General features: G+C 38.9%; 2 protein-coding genes across 4 annotated transcripts in view; both read left to right on the top strand.

Moving 5' to 3' along the window:
* Positions 1-273: 273 nt before the first annotated feature.
* Positions 274-5590, top strand: tbr1b (T-box brain transcription factor 1b). Its single transcript, XM_086267884.1, has 6 exons — positions 274-1421; positions 1721-1875; positions 2083-2204; positions 2499-2657; positions 3028-3089; positions 3941-5590. Exons 1-6 carry the CDS (start codon positions 730-732, stop codon positions 4782-4784), a joined length of 2034 nt encoding a protein of 677 aa, XP_086124010.1. The 5' UTR covers positions 274-729; the 3' UTR covers positions 4785-5590.
* A 2917-nt stretch (positions 5591-8507) lies between these two features.
* The window catches only part of slc4a10b (solute carrier family 4 member 10b), a 30058-nt gene continuing 20461 nt past the window's right edge, over positions 8508-18104 (top strand). Inside the window, exons 1-3 of one of the 3 annotated variants that reach the window (XM_086267882.1) lie at positions 8508-8703; positions 9741-9782; positions 14199-14280. In XM_086267882.1, the coding sequence (XP_086124008.1) occupies positions 8656-8703; positions 9741-9782; positions 14199-14280 (172 nt within the window). In that variant the 5' untranslated portion in view covers positions 8508-8655. Of the gene's footprint in view, positions 8704-9740; positions 9783-10434; positions 10596-14198; positions 14281-18104 lie in introns of those variants that run through there. The other 2 variants (XM_086267881.1, XM_086267883.1) reach the window with 2 other exon arrangements.

Here is an 18104-nt window from a genome sequence, read left to right as displayed (position 1 = left end):
GTCTCTCTGGCAGTGAGCTGTGTTTGGCACAGCAGCCCCTGTTACCAGTGCACGGGTTCATAACTTTAGTGCATAAAATATTTACCAGGACTGGGACTCATAAACACATCTTCAGTGGGACGCCATGATTTCACGCTATATCACAAACATTTTAAGGCATCAGATGCACCGCCTGTCATGGACTGTCATTTTTGGCGTGTTAATAATATATCTTGGTTTCTTCGGCAGACATACTTTGGCACTCATGGCACATAAATAGGTAAATAACGTGGATAAAGGTAAATAACGCCGCTGTCGTCACAGCTGACAGCAAAAACAATCTTCATAACTATGATATATCTTTTTTCTATTTTTTTTTTTTGGTTTGTTTTTTGTTTATTTCATATACTGCTAAAAAAGAGTCTGTCTCCATATGTTTTATTCAAATATAGGCCCATGTCACACTACAAACAAATCACTTTGCTCATAGCGCTCTTCTTATCGTCCTAATTAAGAGCTGTCTAATTAAATTACAGCCCTGAGTTAACCAATCGCAGTACTTGTTTCATTAGCAAAGCAGCGAGAGTGATGGAAAGAAAATCCTTCCTGATTGCAGGATGGTGTCAATTGGCTAATTTGCTGCCTTCCGTAACTCAAGTCATCTTAAGGCGTTTCGTAGTGTTAGATTAGGAAAGGCGTGTGCAAAAGCTTGTGATATAGGTTGAGCTAATAGTAGCTTCCTATTGAGCTATGCAGGTCGAGAATTGCATCTCGCCGGCGAGTGATCTCTCCAAGAAATTTATGAATGTGGGCAGTGGCTTTTCGAGCTCCAATGGATCAGAGCTTTCGTTGCAGGACCATCCTATTATATCTGCAAGTGACAACCTGGAGAGAAGTTCACCTCTGAAAAAAAACTCCAGGGAGATGACGAATCAGTCAGAGGCAGACAATTTTCCCGACTCCAAGGACGCATCAGGGGACGTCCAGAGGGGCAAACTCTCTCCTGATCTTCACGGAGTCTCTGACATCCGTCATAATTTCGATGGATCTGCAGGAGAAAGGTGCATCTTTTCTCCATCTACCCAGCCGCAGTCAGTCTCAGCAGCTCCCAGTGCCATGTTCCCTTACCCGAGCCAGCATGGACCAGCGCACCCGGCTTTTTCTATTGGAAGTCCCAGCCGATACATGGCACATCATCCGGTCATAACCAATGGAGCTTACAACAGCCTTTTAACCAACACTTCTCCTCAAGGCTACCCGACAGCGGGTTACCCTTACGCGCAACAGTATGGACACACATACCAAGGAGGTGCTTTTTACCAGTTCTCCTCAGCGCAAGCAGGACTGGTTCCGGGGAAAGCGCAGGTGTATCTGTGCAACAGGGCCCTGTGGCTGAAGTTTCACAGACACCAAACAGAGATGATCATCACAAAGCAAGGACGGTAAGTACGCGCACTCGCTTTTTTTTTTTTTAGAGGCATGCAACAATATTCGATAATTGTTTGCGTTACTGGAACATTTTTAGATCGAAGTTTAAATGGGCGCGTATTAAGATCATTTAAGATTATTTCCCTGAAAAAACTAAAAAATAATAAAAGCGATAATGAACTTTGTATAACACCAAGGCAAGCTCATTAATAACAAACAAAGAAATAAAACAAAAACTAAATAAAGACGCAAAATGAAAAACTAGAAAAAAATAGAGACATTTTCTAAGCCTGTGTTTCTTTTTTCCCCGCAGACGAATGTTTCCATTTTTAAGCTTCAACATTTCTGGCCTTGACCCAACTGCCCACTACAATATATTTGTGGATGTAATACTCGCCGATCCAAATCACTGGCGATTTCAAGGAGGAAAGTGGGTGCCTTGTGGAAAAGCAGACACGAATGTCATAGGTATCACATCTGCGCTTTGTAACGATTACATTTACTCGACAGTTTGATTTTGAGAACATGGTAAAAAAAAAGTGTTTTGTTTTTATACCTATAACTAAAATATGTGGTAAAAATTGTGAATGAAAATTTGTGAGGAATTTGTTTCTAAATAGTGATATATATTTTTACTTCTTTTCTTTGCCTATTTTTTCTTCTTCTTTTCAATAGGCAATAGAGTTTACATGCACCCGGATTCGCCAAATACCGGTGCGCACTGGATGCGTCAAGAAATATCATTTGGAAAGCTAAAGCTCACAAACAACAAAGGTGCCTCCAACAACACGGGGCAGGTAACAATGTGATAAGAAATGTCTGAATGATATAAATATATATTTATATGTAATACGAGCTGGAAACTGAAATGTTTATTTTTTCCTTTTTATTCATCTCCTGATTATTATTTTTAGATGTGTCGTATTGCTTTCTCTGTGTCATTTAATTCGAAACAATAGTCGCGTGTGTCATTATAATAAACACGAAATATGAATACACAATTGTGCTAAATTAGTTTATTTTTCTTCTCAAATCATCTTTCCAAACTTTGAAATTCAAAGTCTGACAAACGTCTTTAATTGGATCTCCAGATGGTGGTTCTTCAGTCTCTCCACAAGTACCAGCCCAGGCTCCATGTGGTGGAAGTAAACGAGGATGGGACAGAAGACACCAACCAGCCAGGAAGAGTCCAGACTTTCACCTTCTCAGAAACGCAATTCATCGCTGTCACAGCTTACCAGAATACCGATGTAAGACCACTTAATATCTGACACAACACTGGAAATGTCACCAGACACCAATAGCACAGCAGCATTTATACTTTGAACATTAGCCTGTTGAAAGACGATTCAAAATATCGGGAATTCTACAATATATATATATATATATACTTAAAAAACAAAGCAGAACAATAACGTTTTAATACGAATACAATTTTTTAACCTAAATCTTAAAGCAAGACGCACACTGGGATTAATCATTTCCTGTTGACAAACACATTTTCGCGTAAAAACAAAGAACAAAATTAAACGAATTGTTAATATTATTTGCATTTATGCTGCACTGCGCTAAACGTCTGGAACACACCTTATGGATCCTTCTATGCATTTTCCCCCACAGATTACGCAACTGAAAATTGACCACAATCCGTTCGCTAAAGGATTTCGGGACAACTATGACACGTAAGATCGTCTCTCTTTTTCCTTCCTTCAAAATATTTTCTTTGTATTTGGTTGTAATTTATGTGTGTGTGTGTGTGTGTGTGTGTGTGTGTATCTTTTTATGCTTCTGTAGTTTTAATTAGAAACTATAATAGCCACTTAGCTTGGGTTTTTTTCTTTGCAAAAATTTAATTTATGTATTGATAAATCTGTTGAAAATTCGTTGTATTGCTTTTGAAGTTGGAAGGAGTTCGCATGATAAATAAAATATGTACTTTTACAGGGAAAATTAATTGAACATTGGATTAATAATAACATTTCTGACTGCAAATGAAGCAATGCGCTTTTCTTTTATCATAACACACACCATAACACACACATATGCACTTGTTTGCGTGTAATAAATGTGCGCAATTGCGTCCAGAGCTCATAACTGTACCGATTCACTGTATGTATGACAAGGTTCCTCCTTTATTTGATTCGAGCTTGTTTTTCATTGTAAATGAAAGGCGTACTAATGAGTGACGAGAAAATGAAAATCATACTCGAAACAAGGAAATAACTACACGATAACTGAGAAAGCAAGTCGGATCTATTTGACGACGTTTTCTTCGTACTGTGTAAGGCACCCGGCGTATTTCGAGCTTGGATCTAGACTGGGATGGTTTTGCAGATGTTTTCGAACCCTGCAGTTATCTCACCTTCAGAAAGAATAGTAATGGAAAACAAACTTTCCTCATGTCTACTAAACTGCTACATTACTGAAACAGAGAGGCCCCGTTGACCTTAATTTGTTTAATGTTCTGAGAACAGACTACAACACACTGTTTAGTTTCTGAATTGCTTCTCTGTTTTTCTCTCCATCTTTTCAGTGTATACACAGGCTGCGACATTGACCGCCTAACTCCATCACCGGGTGACTCTCCGCGTTCACAGATCGTGCCGGGTGCGAGATATGCCATGCCTAGCTCTTTCCTGCAGGACCAATTTGTCAGCACTTATGCCAAATCTCGCTTTCACCCTGGCGTGGGGACTGGGCCTGGCACGGAGCGCAGCGTCCCACTCGGCAACAGCTTGCTATCCCCGCAGCAAACCGAGGAGCCCAGTGTTGCCACCCCCCCGCAGCGATGGTTTGTCACCCCTGCCAACAACCGACTGGACTTTGCTGCCTCGGCATACGACGCCGCTGATTTTGCCGGTAACGCGGCCACCTTACTGTCTTACGCAGCGGCCGGAGTGAAGGCTCTTCCCCTGCCGACTGCAGGCTGCTCCAATCGGCCTCTTGGCTATTACGCAGACCCGTCTGGCTGGGGAGGACGCACGCCGCCGCAGTATTGTGGTGTAAATAGTAAATCCAGCTCGGTCTTTTCCTGCTGGCCTACTAACACCATCGGTGGCAGAACAGGCACTAGCTACCTGTCCGAGGAGGGAGACTCCATCACCACAGAGAGATCACCCATCGGCGGCTCGGAGGAGACCAAACCTAAAGACATGACGTCTGAGTCGAGCTGGATTGAGACGCCGTCCTCCATCAAATCCATCGATTCGAGCGATTCTGGTATCTTTGAACAGGCCAAGCGGAGAAGGATCTCACCTTCTGCAACACCGGTTTCAGAGACAGTGTCCCCGTTAAAGTCTGAGCTGCTGACACCGAGAGAGTGTGAGAAAAACTGCACAAAGGACATTGGTTATTACAGTTTCTATCCTCACAGTTAAAACGAAGCAAAGCCAATCTATCTATCTATCTATCTATCTATCTATCTATCTATCTATCTATCTATCTATCTATCTATCTATCTATCTATCTATCTATCTATCTATCTATCTATCTATCTATCTATCTATCTATCTATCTATCTATCTATCTATCTATCTATCTATCTATCTATCTATCTATCTATCTATCTATCTATCTATCTATCTATCTATCTATCAATCCACAGGTTAATCAATAAAAAGTATAAAAGGACTGACATTCACAGTTAATGGCCAAAGTGTAAATTCTTCAACTACAGTTTTGCCATAATTCTGGCGCCTTGTTTCCACACTGTTACGTCAGAAAACACTGTAATTATGAATATAATGTACATAATACTGAACATTTTGGTGATAGTGACTGAATGTACACAGAACAGATAAATGATTCAAAAGTAGTTGTTTAAAAAAAAGGAAAGCAGAGCCTCTTCTGTTAAGTAGCCTACACTGTTAGAATTAAAGATATTGAGCATCTGTATATAAATAATGTTCTTGTGTAGCATATACTGGCACAATAATCCCTGTCAGTGACAAAAAATGTGTATTTTGTACTTTATCAAAGCAGTAGGCTACCAGAGGTTTAAATGACGTTACCGATCACTGCTACATTCATAATACATGTGGTGAAAGAAATTATAAATGTTGATAATGTAGACTTAGGGTCTTTTATTTACGTATGTTTTATTTGTACTTAATTTAACCGGTCATTTTTTTTCGTAGCCTCCATGCTATGCTGTTGTGAAATTCTTCGTATCTGCTGTAATGTGACTGAAACGTAATAAATGATGATATCATCAAGTCATGTTTTATTTGATCACATCCAGTTCAAACAGAATGCGTTTGAAACATATGAAAGGGTTTATTATAATCTGCTATTTTCCACAAAGGCGTCATGTGGATCATCTTTCCAGAATTTCAAAGCGCAGTGCACCGTGAAGTATCTCGTCGCTGAGAGGGCTTCAAACAGTCAAGGCAGTTCTCGAATATTTAAATCCCACTGTGATCAGCCAGAACCAGACCAGAACACCTCCAATTACATCAGGCTTTAGGTAGGCAGTCCTTTCCCTCATCGGCATTCCCTCCCCACGATGGAAGCCACAGGAAGCTTCCAAAGATATTTATTTTCAGATGGACATCGTGTCCTCTTCTGGATCCATTGATCGGCTCGGGATATGATGAGACTTTCACGGCACAAACTTTACAGCCAAGTAAAATTATAAAAAAAAGAATAATAAATTAAAATTAAATACAACGGAACAAAATGTGAGTCTTTGATTGGCGCTATAGACTTCATCGGTATTCATTTGTTTCGTTGGCCTATTCATTGTCTGACTCAACAGTAAGAGTTGTTCCTACAACATTTGGTTGGATTCGTTTTGCAGCATGTTTGCCAAAGATTGTAGAGTGAAAACTTTTGTTGTTTTTTGGTCATAGTTTCAAACACTGAAAAACTGTGAGGTTGACAAATTCTCTGTTTGGCACCCAAAGGAAATGACACGTTAAAAGAGTCTTGACTATATGTGAAAGTGTGCAGAGGAGCAGAAGACACCAAGAGAAAACAGAAGACAGGCAAACAGGCTTAATAATGAGGTAACATTTTTCTATTTATTGTTTTTTCAATAAACAATAAATAGCACATTTTTCGTTAAATTCCCGTGTAAATGACCCACCATGCTTAATCATGGGATTTTATTGGAATTATTAAACATTAATATCCATTTTTTCAAATTTATATAAGAACAGATACTAATTAAAACGGATGCTGAACAAACTCAGTGTGCACTTAATTGGAATTTGTCGTGTGAAGGAGACGCTCACAGCTGTCAATATGAGATGTGGCATTTAGCTCCTCATACTGTCAGCTATAGGCCTTCCCTGGGATAAACAGCAGATGGCGATAACTGAATACAGGTTTTATAATCAAACAACTCCTCCAATATGTGGTCCAGAGCTTTTAGGTCACCACAGAGGCAACAAAACCTGTAAGAAAACTCTCTCTTTTTTTCCTCTTCATTTTTTTTCATTAAAAAAAAAAAGATTGATTCGTTATTTATGAGTTAAGTAAGGGCATCCTGTGAGTTTCCCCTGGATTCAACTACACGTGGATGGTGATCTACACCAGATGGTGGTGCTTTACTATTTTTTGTAGCAGTTAAAAGAACCCATGCTGTTCAAAAGACTCAAATGTTTTCTGCAAGCTCTGACAAACTTGACAAACAGTCTTGTAAACACTGGCCCCGAACACAAGCTGAAGAAAGTACAACAAAAATCACATGCAAACTGTATCTGTTGGCACTGGAGAAAACGCGCTCTCTGCGAAAGCCTGTTCATCTCCACATGTCGTCTACTTTAATACAAAGCAGCAGTTTTGTTTCTTTTAAATCATTTACTCTGTTGGAGGATGACCCACGGCTGAGATGACCCCGTCCTCTAAGAAGGGGTGGGGCATGATGGGTACTTTTATGCCAAAAAGCGATTTTCAGTATTTGCCAAAACGTGATTGCTTGGGTTTAAACTGCTGTAAATTACTTATTGGCTTAAATATGTAAAATATATGTGAAATGTATCCCTCATGAATGATATCAAGTCAGCTTGAGCCACAAACAATATTCTTCTTGCAGCAGAAAGTGCAAATATATATATATATATATATTTTTTTTTTGGCAAAGTGACTTTTACATATCCTTTATTTATCCAATTAAAATGTGTCATGGACATTACAAATGTCTTTTTAAAATTATTATATATATATTTTTTTTACAGTGATTTGGCCAGAAGGTAGCAGAAATTGAAACAAATATGACATATTAAAAAAGAAGATTTTTCAAGTGACCAAAAAGGACTGGATTGGTTCTAACAGTAACACAACAGCACAAGTAATTTCTTTATTTTACATCTAACTCCTCTGTATATCGTGTTCACTAAAGTCTATTCGCCTATATAAGTAAAACGAATATGAAAAAGCGGAGAAACATCGGAAATCCCTTTTTGGCACAACACCGGGCACAAAACCACAAGCCCCAATGGAAACTGTCGTGTATGTTTTTGTTGCTCTTCCACTTGTCCTAGCAGCATATGGACAAACATATTAAATTACAAAATAACATAATATCTTGTATTTATCAAGGTAGGACTTTGACCCGAGTGCCACCAATTTTAACAGACCTAAACAGACTCACAGCTTTTCCTTTTTCTTACGCACATTTCAGGATCCCCCAGAAGACACGTCTGCTTGTACGACGATCTCTTCGGCGAGAAGAAAAAGTAACTCTCAAAATGTTAAATATAAATGATCATCAACGTTATTTTAAATATTTAAATCAACTTGCGACTAGTTTCAGTGTGTAGGCCTAAATCAGTTTCATGCCCGTTTTTTGGTCTTAAGTAAGATATTGTGTAGCGCATGGGGGAGGGGGCCAGACAGAGCTCAGAGTTCTGCTGCAGCCTAAAAATGAAGCTATTCGTATTTATCCATAAAGTACTGGAAGCCACACTGAAACAGGAATATGTAGCCTAATAATTGGACATAAACTGGAAACAAACTGGAGGGAAACCGTTTGATATCTCCTGACAATTGGTGTCTTTCCTCTGTGCCTGAAAAAAACAAAAACAAAACATATTAAGAGTGACGCGTCCGCGTCAGCTGGCAGAGATGCGCGTGGTTTTTATGAACAGGCAGCGCGTCAGAGAAGCGCTAATCATCAGCGAGCTGCAGAGCGGCGATGATATAAACATGTGATAGTAGCTCAGTTACCGCTACACCTGACAGGATTACACGCACCGGAGGTCTCTGCTCCGTCTCTCTGATACGCTGCTCTGCTGAGAGAGGAACATGGATACTGCGGATCAGGGTGCTCAGATAGAGCCGCTGCTGCCATCGGTAAACAGAAACTGATGTCTTGGGACAAATATTTACTAATGTACATTAATATTTCAGGACTAGTGTCAAGTTTAGTGCGTGTACTGCGTGGAGTACTGGTAAAAAAGATGTTGCTAAAAGAGGCAGGAAAAAAAAAGAAATCGGGAAGCAGATTCAAAACGTTTGGCTCTCAGATGGTTAAATAATTAAGTTAACTGTGGAGTTTTGAGGAGCTGTGGTTCACCTGCAGGGATCTACTGAAAGCACGCTGCCACTCCAATCAAGAGGAATGGCAGTATGTCAGCTCGTAATATTTTATTGAATCCATCCTTTTAGTGAGCCAAAATGTAACTTCATCTCCAGAGGCATGATGGTAAAATTTCTGAATTGAAACAGACATTGGGAGGCTTTCATTGCTACTCCTTTAAATTTCAGTATGATGCTGTGTTAATTCAGTGATGCTGTAACATGCTATAACATTTTGCAAATGTAAGGTAAATCCCTGCTGTGACAGCTGTGTTGCTATTAATACATCATAATTCTGACAGAAGTGACTTTTTATCATCATATTATGTAAATATATTATAACTTTCATCTTGTTAATGTAAAATCAGGCATAGCTACAAGTTGCACTAATAAAAGCAGGTAGTCTTCACACATTCAAATTCTGCTTGAGCATGTCATTTGGAGAAGTCATCTCATAGAGGATGTTCACAGAGGGAGGAGGACCCGTGTTCATTGGTCTCTTCCGATCGTTTTTAGTGGAGATTTGTTGTCATTATCTGCTGGCTGTTATTATGAAAACAGATTTTTCCATTTCTCTGAATGCTGGGAGTTGCGACCCTCTAATACGACTTTTAGAGCCAAATATAGATTTGGCTTTGAAACGTAAGGTCACAACCTCACCTTAAAAGTCACTCAGCAGTTAAGAATTGAACAGAACTCAGTGAGTTTTAAGAATTTAAGGACTGAGTTGAGCTTTTGGAAATGTTCAACTTTAAAAATTTGATTTGGTGTTTTATTAAATAAACTTTATTTGCAACTTTATGTCTTTTCAGGCCAGTTCTCCCATTGGATCCTCAGTTGGGCGAAGAAGTCTGGTGAGTTGTTCCTTGGGTTTTACACCTTAGATGGATGCCGTTAGGGTGAACTTGCCAATAAAAATGACCGTGGCTCAGGGGGTTAGGAAGCGTATCTGTAACTGGAAGGTCGCCGGTTTGATCCCCGGGCTCTCTGTCCTGGTCGTTGTGTTCTTGGGCAAGATACTTTACCCTACTGCGTACTGGTGTTGGCCAGAGGGGCCGATGGCACGATATGTCAGTCTGCCCCAGAGCAGCTGTGGCTACAACCGTAGCTTGCCTCCAAGCTCCACCAGTGTGTCAATGCGAGAGTGAATGAATAGTGGCATTGTAAAGCGCTTTGGGTGCCTTGAAAAGCGCTATATAAATCCAATCCATTATTATTAAAAGTTACATTGATTATCATTTGCATTTGATTATCACTATATCGTAAGTGAAAGAAGATAACAGGTTCATTCTTGGATCAGCAGAACACTCCAAGAGGATTGAGTGTAACACAATGACCTTGTGGTTTTACTTTATATACATACAAAGCAGAGAGGAGACACTATATAAACCAAGGTTTATCTGCTGTGCAGCATTGATGATGTCACAGCGATAATCTCATGATGACAGAGTGGCGGCACTGTCGATAGATGCTCGATCACAAATTACAGTTGTTTGACACAGCAGAAGGGCATCAGCATTTATCAGACATGGTGTGAAGCTGGGCAGCAGGAGCTCAGCTTCTACACTGTCTTTCATTCAGTCACTACTGATTAAATAGCAGAGGACACTAAGGGAGAGCTCATGCAGTCTGAAAACGAACAGGCACCTTGGTTTTTCAACAATCAGGTAGGCTACAGCTCATGACGCCAGGCATTTATGTTGATGATGTGAACTGTTTTATTGATGTGAAGTTTCTCTCTGCTGAAAACCCAAGTTTGCTGCATGTTTAACAAGGGAAAAAGTGTTTGGTTAGCGAAGAGATTTTTCAGTGTGTCCAGAATCAGTGGAAAAGCCCGATTAAAAACTGGCAAGTGCAACATTTTTTGCAGCTGGGGGATGGATGCAGACCTAAAGTCTGCCAAAAATAAGGGGTCAGAGCTGCAAAACACCTTACGTAGCAGCTCTGGTTAAAAAGTGATTTGGCGCTAATGTGTCCTCTTACAGGATGTTGAAGTTCGAAGCAGAAACATTTAAGGATTACAGTACATTTTGTGCCACACGAAAGCCTGTGCGGTTAATGATATCGCTGCCACTGATGGATTCAAAATTGCCACAGCCATCTGTAGGGATCAGATCCAAGTATGTGCCACATCCTGTGATATCACTTCAGCTGTGTGGTGTGCCAGCAGCCTTTAACATGATTTTACTGGGTGGATGCTGATCATTAGTCTTGAAAGTAGCTGTCTTTGTGCGTGCATTGGGTGTGGTTTCTGGAAAGTAATCAGACTACTATACAACATTGTAACTATTTTTGTTTTTTTAATATTTGCATCTGTTCTTAAGAGCTAAATGCTTCAGGTGTAAAATGTGCTTATAGGAACCAGTCAGTTTATAACTGAAATTGAAGTGATAACAATAGTAATAATATGAATAATAACCTTTAGTTATATAGGACTTTTTAACCTTATTTTACAAGGTGCTTCACATAAGAAACAAAGCAAGCTCAAATAGCCACCTTTAAAACTTCAGATTGTCACATTGACATAGTATTTATTGATCAGATCTTTTTCTCATGTGAGCCCAGCTTCCTTAAAAGGTGACAACAGTATATCAGTGGTTTTTGTGTTTATAGTTTAGCACCCTTTTTAGTCAGTAAACCCATACAAACCACACAAAATAGAGGTTATAGACACATCATAGTGCACTGCTTCAGTGTATACAACATTCCTACAATGAATAACATATATTGCCATTTATCATTAACATGATGCACATTAATACCATCTCACAGACTAATGTGGCTGGTGTTTTAGTAATAAATGCCGGCTTTTAATCTGAGCAGGATGTTGATCCGTAGCTGTGCATTTGTAGACAGATTAACAGCATCAGCCTCGTGGCTTGGCATGCCCATGTGGCTCTGCAGCTGTAAACAGCAGTGCCCTTCATTATCGTAATGCTCTGACGGTCTACTGGAGGTTAAGATGGCTCACGGAAAAAGCTGGTATTAAGCTATCAAGACAAAAATATTGACTGTGTTAATATTGGTGGGTTTTTTTTAAATCAAGAGATTCAAAGCATGTAAAGGAGTTTCAATCTTTTGGTCAATACTGTGACAGGACTAAGAAACACCAACGTAGCAAAGTGCCTACTTCTGATAAGTCAGCATATTTAAATATCAGACCCATGAATGGCAGTGAAATTGTTGCATTCCTCATTATTTTATGTATAAATGTATTTTTTTTAGTGCTTCAATCAAAAAAATTGCTTTAAAGAAATCTGTCTATTTAGATTTTAGTTTAATGTGTCTAAGCCCACTGAATGAATAACCTGCAAAAAACCTTTGTGCTAAACTTTGGCCTTTATGCTTATAAACACAATAATTATTGAGTTTTTAGGGTGTTGTAGACTTCTGTTACCTGTTACATGGCTCTATTGATTCTGGTATTTTTTGTTAAGATACCCATTCTTGTTGTAGTTTCTGGATGAACGAGTTTGAGAAATGTAACAATCTTTTAAGTGCAAATTCATTTTTTTAAGATTCATTATAATACTTCACAGATTTGTGCATGTATTTAGTTTATTTGGCACATTGACACATGTCAGGAAATATGTGTACTGCCAACTTCCTGTACAAATCTGCATGAAGCACAGGGACAGAAATACCGTTTTATCTCTCCACCCACCATGAAGCTGGAGTGAGCGGGCTTTGTGTTTTGTTGTAGTCAGTGACCTCAGCCTACTCTACATCAAACTTGCCCTTTCTGTCCTGCGCCTTGTTTATGTTGTACCGTGGTTATGCATCCATCAGATGAGCACACAGAGTTCAGCTGTAAGTGCTCATGCTGTTGGTGTTCATCTGTGTAATCCTTCAACGCTTTGAATTTTTTTATAAATCCAAATTCAAATAATATTTTTTAAAGAAAAGGTAAAAGCACTGGGTTTCTATCTGTTCTCATATGACAAATAATGATTTTTGAAGGTTTTCTGAATCCCTTTTACCACCTCCTCACTTCCATTATCTTTCACAAGTATTACATAAGCTTTCACACCACAGACTGCCGGTTTTCTCTGAGATCTGAATCTAATCATCTAAATCCATGTCCAGTATGAATGGTTTTAAACCTGCAGGTTAATAAGACAGGAGGATGTAGGAAATGCTCAGTCTTGAAAGGGTCTTAATATGCTATTTTGTGTTTTCTTTCATAATTTTAATATTTAAATTGTTGCTAAGGTTTTTGCTCATATTAAAAGTTTGAAATAATAATGGATATTCAAGTAATCACAGTGAGGTAAATTCTTGGGTTTCAGACTCCTCTAAATGCTCAGTTGCACCATTTTCTGTTTACATTTAACTCTGTATGATGTCAGGAAGAGGCGATATTCCTTAAACAGTCATCTGAAGCACTCAGCTATGGCAGAAACATCCCCACCCATCTGCTGTTCAAGACTTAAATTTTCAAGTGGCAGCCAATTAAAAGAAAAGCCGGATTGAAGGGAAAGGTGAGGGAGAGTGTAGCTTGATTCAGAGGAGGAGGAACTGAGGGTCAACAGGGAACTATGTAAAGCTACTTTAGTAAGGTATAAGACTAAAAGTGTAATTGAGCATAATTTAATTTTTGAGCAGTCCTTAAGTTACCTAACCTCTTCATTTGTAATTGTTATTGCAGGACTCGGGGTTTTTAAACTTGTATCTACTCATAAAACTGTTCTTGCTGCAATAAAAAAACAAACAAACAAATATAATATCTTAACAAAGAGAGGGTAATTTATTTGGAATGTGCGAAGTATTGTTATAAGACATTGAACAACGGATAAACTATGAACTGTAATGTGCTTCGTTAACATAAATAACCAGTTAGGAGGAATGCTTACTTGATCAAATTAAATCAAACAGTGATTCTCCCTTTGAACTCAGTTCCAAGTCACCACAAAGGAGACATCTTGAACAAAAGTAAAACTTTCTTTGTGGGTGGGTAAATTATTGTTCGCATTGTGAGAAGCTTTCTGTTTGGACTAAGATCATACTCTTTCCTTTCCAAGATAAAAAAGTGCAATTAGTTTCCATGGCAGCTGCACCGTTCAGTTGGATAATGTGTTTGTTCATAATGTTCTGCAAGGGAGCACCAGGTCAACAAACATTTTATTTCATGCTATGTTGAGTCGGGATACGCCGGCATATTGCAGGATGATGTTTCTTCCAGTTGTTGGTGTAACACTGTATGAGTGTGCTTTAGAATGATGTTCATAATGCTGAATTTGTATTTGTGCATGCATTTGCGTGTCTAACAGAGAAATGACGATGAAGCGGTGGTGGACAGAGGAGGAACGCGGTCCGAGCAGAGAACCAACTTTGAGCAAGAAGATCTTGAAGGTACGTGGATGTACACAATGTGCTGGGAAATACCAAAAGTGTCAAAGAGTGAAAAGGCTTCTGCAGCTGAGACCGCCTACTCTGTCCTCCCAACTGCTGCTTTCCTCTTGACAGCTTTTTTACAGTTAAAAGATAAGAGCAGAGTGGGAGGCAGAAACTGTGGGTGAGCTGAGTTTGCATCAGAAATTTCACAATTGCCCAAAAACACGGACAATCGAAACAAAGACAAAAACTGTGGGATCTCTGGGCCACTAAAGGCCAGGAGCAAGCACTGTCTATATCTGCAGAAACAGATGATCAAAACGTTACAGATTCTCTTTTCTGTGAAAGTGAATTACAATTAGCAGGTTGGAGCTTAAAAATCTATTTTGTTTAGCACGTTATCACAGTTATTTTTGACATATATATATTGGTAAACGGGAGTATTCTCTTTTATTTGTGTGTTTTATGTTAAAACAGCACATACATACTTAATGTAGAAGTATTCTTTCAATATATAAATAATAGTAAAAATAATTACACTCTTTCTTTAAATATACATTTCTATGAAACCAAAGTGGAATATAAAATCAAAAATAAACTGAACTGAAAAACAGTTTGATGTTACTGTAAAGTGCTTCAGAACAACAATATTCATAACAGAATAGCTTAATTAATTACTTGTTTTTCATATATGTAGCATCTAGGAATAGCTTCAACAGTCATTCCAGAGCACACTGTATATACATGCAACCCTGTGTTGTTCTGCAGTGAACTGAGTGGGCTGACTCGAGTACAAACACAGACTCTCTCTATCTCTTTCTCTCCTCTACTGTCTCGCTCTCCATGATTGCTGTTTTATACTTCCACAAGGAGATACAACATTTACTGCATTTACACTTATTTTCAGTGTTTATGGCTGACAATTTTCAGAAACATTAAAAAAAGGAACCTAAGTAAAATTGGTACCTAACTCTGGGGGTGAACCAATGTTGTGTCTACACATAATAGACAACTTAGTAAAGAACCAGTTTGAAATAGTATCTTTAGGCATTTTGTCACAAAAACAAATCAGTTGTTTAAATTTCTTTAGCTGAATCTATAAAAAGTGCCAAAGATAACAAAGTTTGACATATAAAATAGTGTTTTTGTGCATGATTCCCCAAATACTATTAAAGCTATAAAACATAAAAAACTTGGCATATCTTGGGATAGTGTGCAGTGTTTCTTTAAAAAATCTGAAAAAACTGGAGAAATGGAAGACAACAGGGGGAGGCCTAAAAATGATCTAGAGCCGTATCTGAGAATCATGACCAAAAAATGCAGCAAAGACCGACAACAGACCTCAGAGACTGATCTGGCCTTTCAGTTGGTCCATTTAATGTTCAGAAGTGGTCTCACTGGAAGGGTATAGCTGTCAAGAATCCATTCTTAAGGAAGAGAAACAGGCAGAAAAGACCAAGGAATGTTAAATTACACAAGAATTGGTCTTAAAATCAGTGTAACAGGTCTTGTGAATTGAATTTTTGGTTCAAATCATCATTAGTATGTGCAGGGGAGGTCATAATAGGCATCTGTAAAACATGTTGAAGGCACTCTCAAAGTTTAGAGCTACATTTTCAGCCAGTTGAGTTGGGGATCTCGTTAAAAATACTGAAATTATAAATGTGGAAAAGTGCTGTCAAAGTTTGCAGACTTTGATCCACCATGCAGCAACATCAGGAAAGCATCTGATTAACAGCATGAAAATGGTCTCAAACGCACTGCCAGTACAGTACAAGCATACCTGGACAGAAAAACACTGTGGAACACCATCAGTCATGGATTGGCCTCCCCAGAGCCTGAACCTCAATATTGCTGAAGCAGTGTAGGATCATCTTGACAGAGAACAGAACCAATGGCAATCAACATTGAAAGAAAAGCTTTGAAATGTCTGTTGAAATACTTCACACTTAAACACCTGGAAGAGTTCTGAGGTTATCTAACCAGTTGCTCTGTTAGATTAAAACAGAGAGGTGATCACGCTTTTGCAGCACAGCACTACATCTATGGAATAATCTACCACTACACTACACATCTGCACTGCTCAGACACATTTAAATCTTTTTAATTAATTAATTAATTAATTAATTAATTACTTAATTAATTAATTTTTTAGCATTTGTGACTTTATTGGATAGTGTAGCAGTGAAAATAGACAGAACACTGGGGAAAGACACACTACGAAGGGCCACGAGTCGGACATGACTCCCTGCGGCTGCACTCGGGACATATACAGTGGGATGCAAAAGTTTGGGCAAACTTGTTAATAGTCATTATTTTCCTGTATAAATCGTTGGTTGTTACAATAAAAATGTCAGTTAAATATATCATATAGGAGACACACACAGTGATATTTGAGAAGTGAAATGAAGTTTATTGGATTTACAGAAAGTGCGCAATAATTATTTAAACAAAATCAGGCACGAGCATAAATTTGGGCACTGTTGTCATTTTATTGATTCCAAAACCTTTATAACTAATTATTGGAACTCAAATCGGCTTGGTAAGCTCAGTGACCCCTGACCTACATACACAGGTGAATCCAATAATGAGAAAGAGTATTTAAGGGGGTCAATTGTAAGTTTCCCTGCTCTTTTAATTTTCTCTGAAGAGTAGCAACATGGGGGTTTCAAAACAACTCTCAAATAAACTGAAGACAAAGATTGTTCACCATCATGGTTTAGGGGAAGGATACAGAAAGCTGTCTCAGAGATGTAAGCTGTCTGTTTCCACAGTTAGGAACATATTGAGAAAATGGAAGACCACAGGCTCAGTTCAAGTTAAGGCTCGAAGTGACAGACCAAGAAAAATCTCGGATAGACAGAAGCGACGAATGGTGAGAACAGTCAGAGTCAACCCACAGATCAGCACCAAAGACCTACAACATCCTCTTGCAGCAGATGGAGTCACTGTGCATCGTTCAACCATTCGGCGCATTTTACACAGAGAGTGATGCAGAGGAAGCCCTTTCTCCGCCCACAGCACAAACAGAGTCGCTTGAGGTATGCTAAAGCACATTTGGACAAGCCAGCTTTATTCTGGAATAAGGTGCTGTGGACTGATGAAGCAAAAATTGAGTTATTTGGGCATAACAAGGGGCGTTATGCATGGAGGAAAAAGACCACAGCATTCCAAGAAAAACACCTGCTACCTACAGTAAAATATGGTGGTGGTTCTATATGCTGTGGGGCTGTGTGGCCAGTGCAGGGACTGGGAATCTTGTCAAAGTTGAGGGACACATGGATTCCACTCAGTATCAGCAGATTCTGGAGACCAATGTCCAGGAATCAGTGACAAAGCTGAAGCTGCGCTGGGTCTGGATCTTTCAACAAGACAACGCCCCGAAACACTGCTCAAAATCCACTAAGGCATTCATGCAGAGGAACAAGTTCAACGTTCTGGAATGGCCATCTCAGTCCCCAGACCTGAATATTACTGAAGATCTGTGGTGTGAGTTAAAGAGAGCTGTCCATGCTCGGAAGCCATCCAACCTGAATGAACCGGAGATGTTTTGTAAATAAGAAAGGTCCAAAATACCACAATCCAGACTCTCATTGGAACCTACAGGAAGCGTTTAGAGGCTGTAATTTCTGCAAAAGGCGGATCTACCAAATATTTCTTTTTTTGTGGTGCCCAAATTTATGCACCTGCCTGATTTTGTTTAAATAATTATTGCACACTTTCTGTAAATCCAATAAACTTAGTTTCACTTCTCAAATATCACTGTGTGTGTCTCCTATATGATATATTTAATGGACATTTTTTAATGTAACAACCAAAAATTTATACAGGAAAATAATGAC

This window comes from Aulonocara sp. 'chitande type north' Nkhata Bay, linkage group LG16 (genome assembly GCF_057382095.1).
Source record: "Aulonocara sp. 'chitande type north' Nkhata Bay isolate Kocher_YH1m ecotype deep benthic linkage group LG16, A_spYH_male_GT1.1, whole genome shotgun sequence".
Classification (NCBI taxonomy): Eukaryota; Metazoa; Chordata; class Actinopteri; order Cichliformes; family Cichlidae; genus Aulonocara; species Aulonocara sp. 'chitande type north' Nkhata Bay.
This window is presented reverse-complemented; position numbering and strand designations above follow the sequence as displayed.

What these genes read in the sequence shown, in the direction of transcription:
- tbr1b (XM_086267884.1), top strand. Translation starts at nt 730, where the DNA reads ATGCAGGTCGAGAATTGCATCTCGCCGGCGAGTGATCTCTCCAAGAAA. An exon ending in ATCATCACAAAGCAAGGACG is followed by an intron (nt 1,422 to 1,720) that starts GTAAGTACGCGC and finishes TTTTCCCCGCAG; the next exon opens with ACGAATGTTTCCATTTTTAA. An exon ending in CCTCCAACAACACGGGGCAG is followed by an intron (nt 2,205 to 2,498) that starts GTAACAATGTGA and finishes TTGGATCTCCAG; the next exon opens with ATGGTGGTTCTTCAGTCTCT.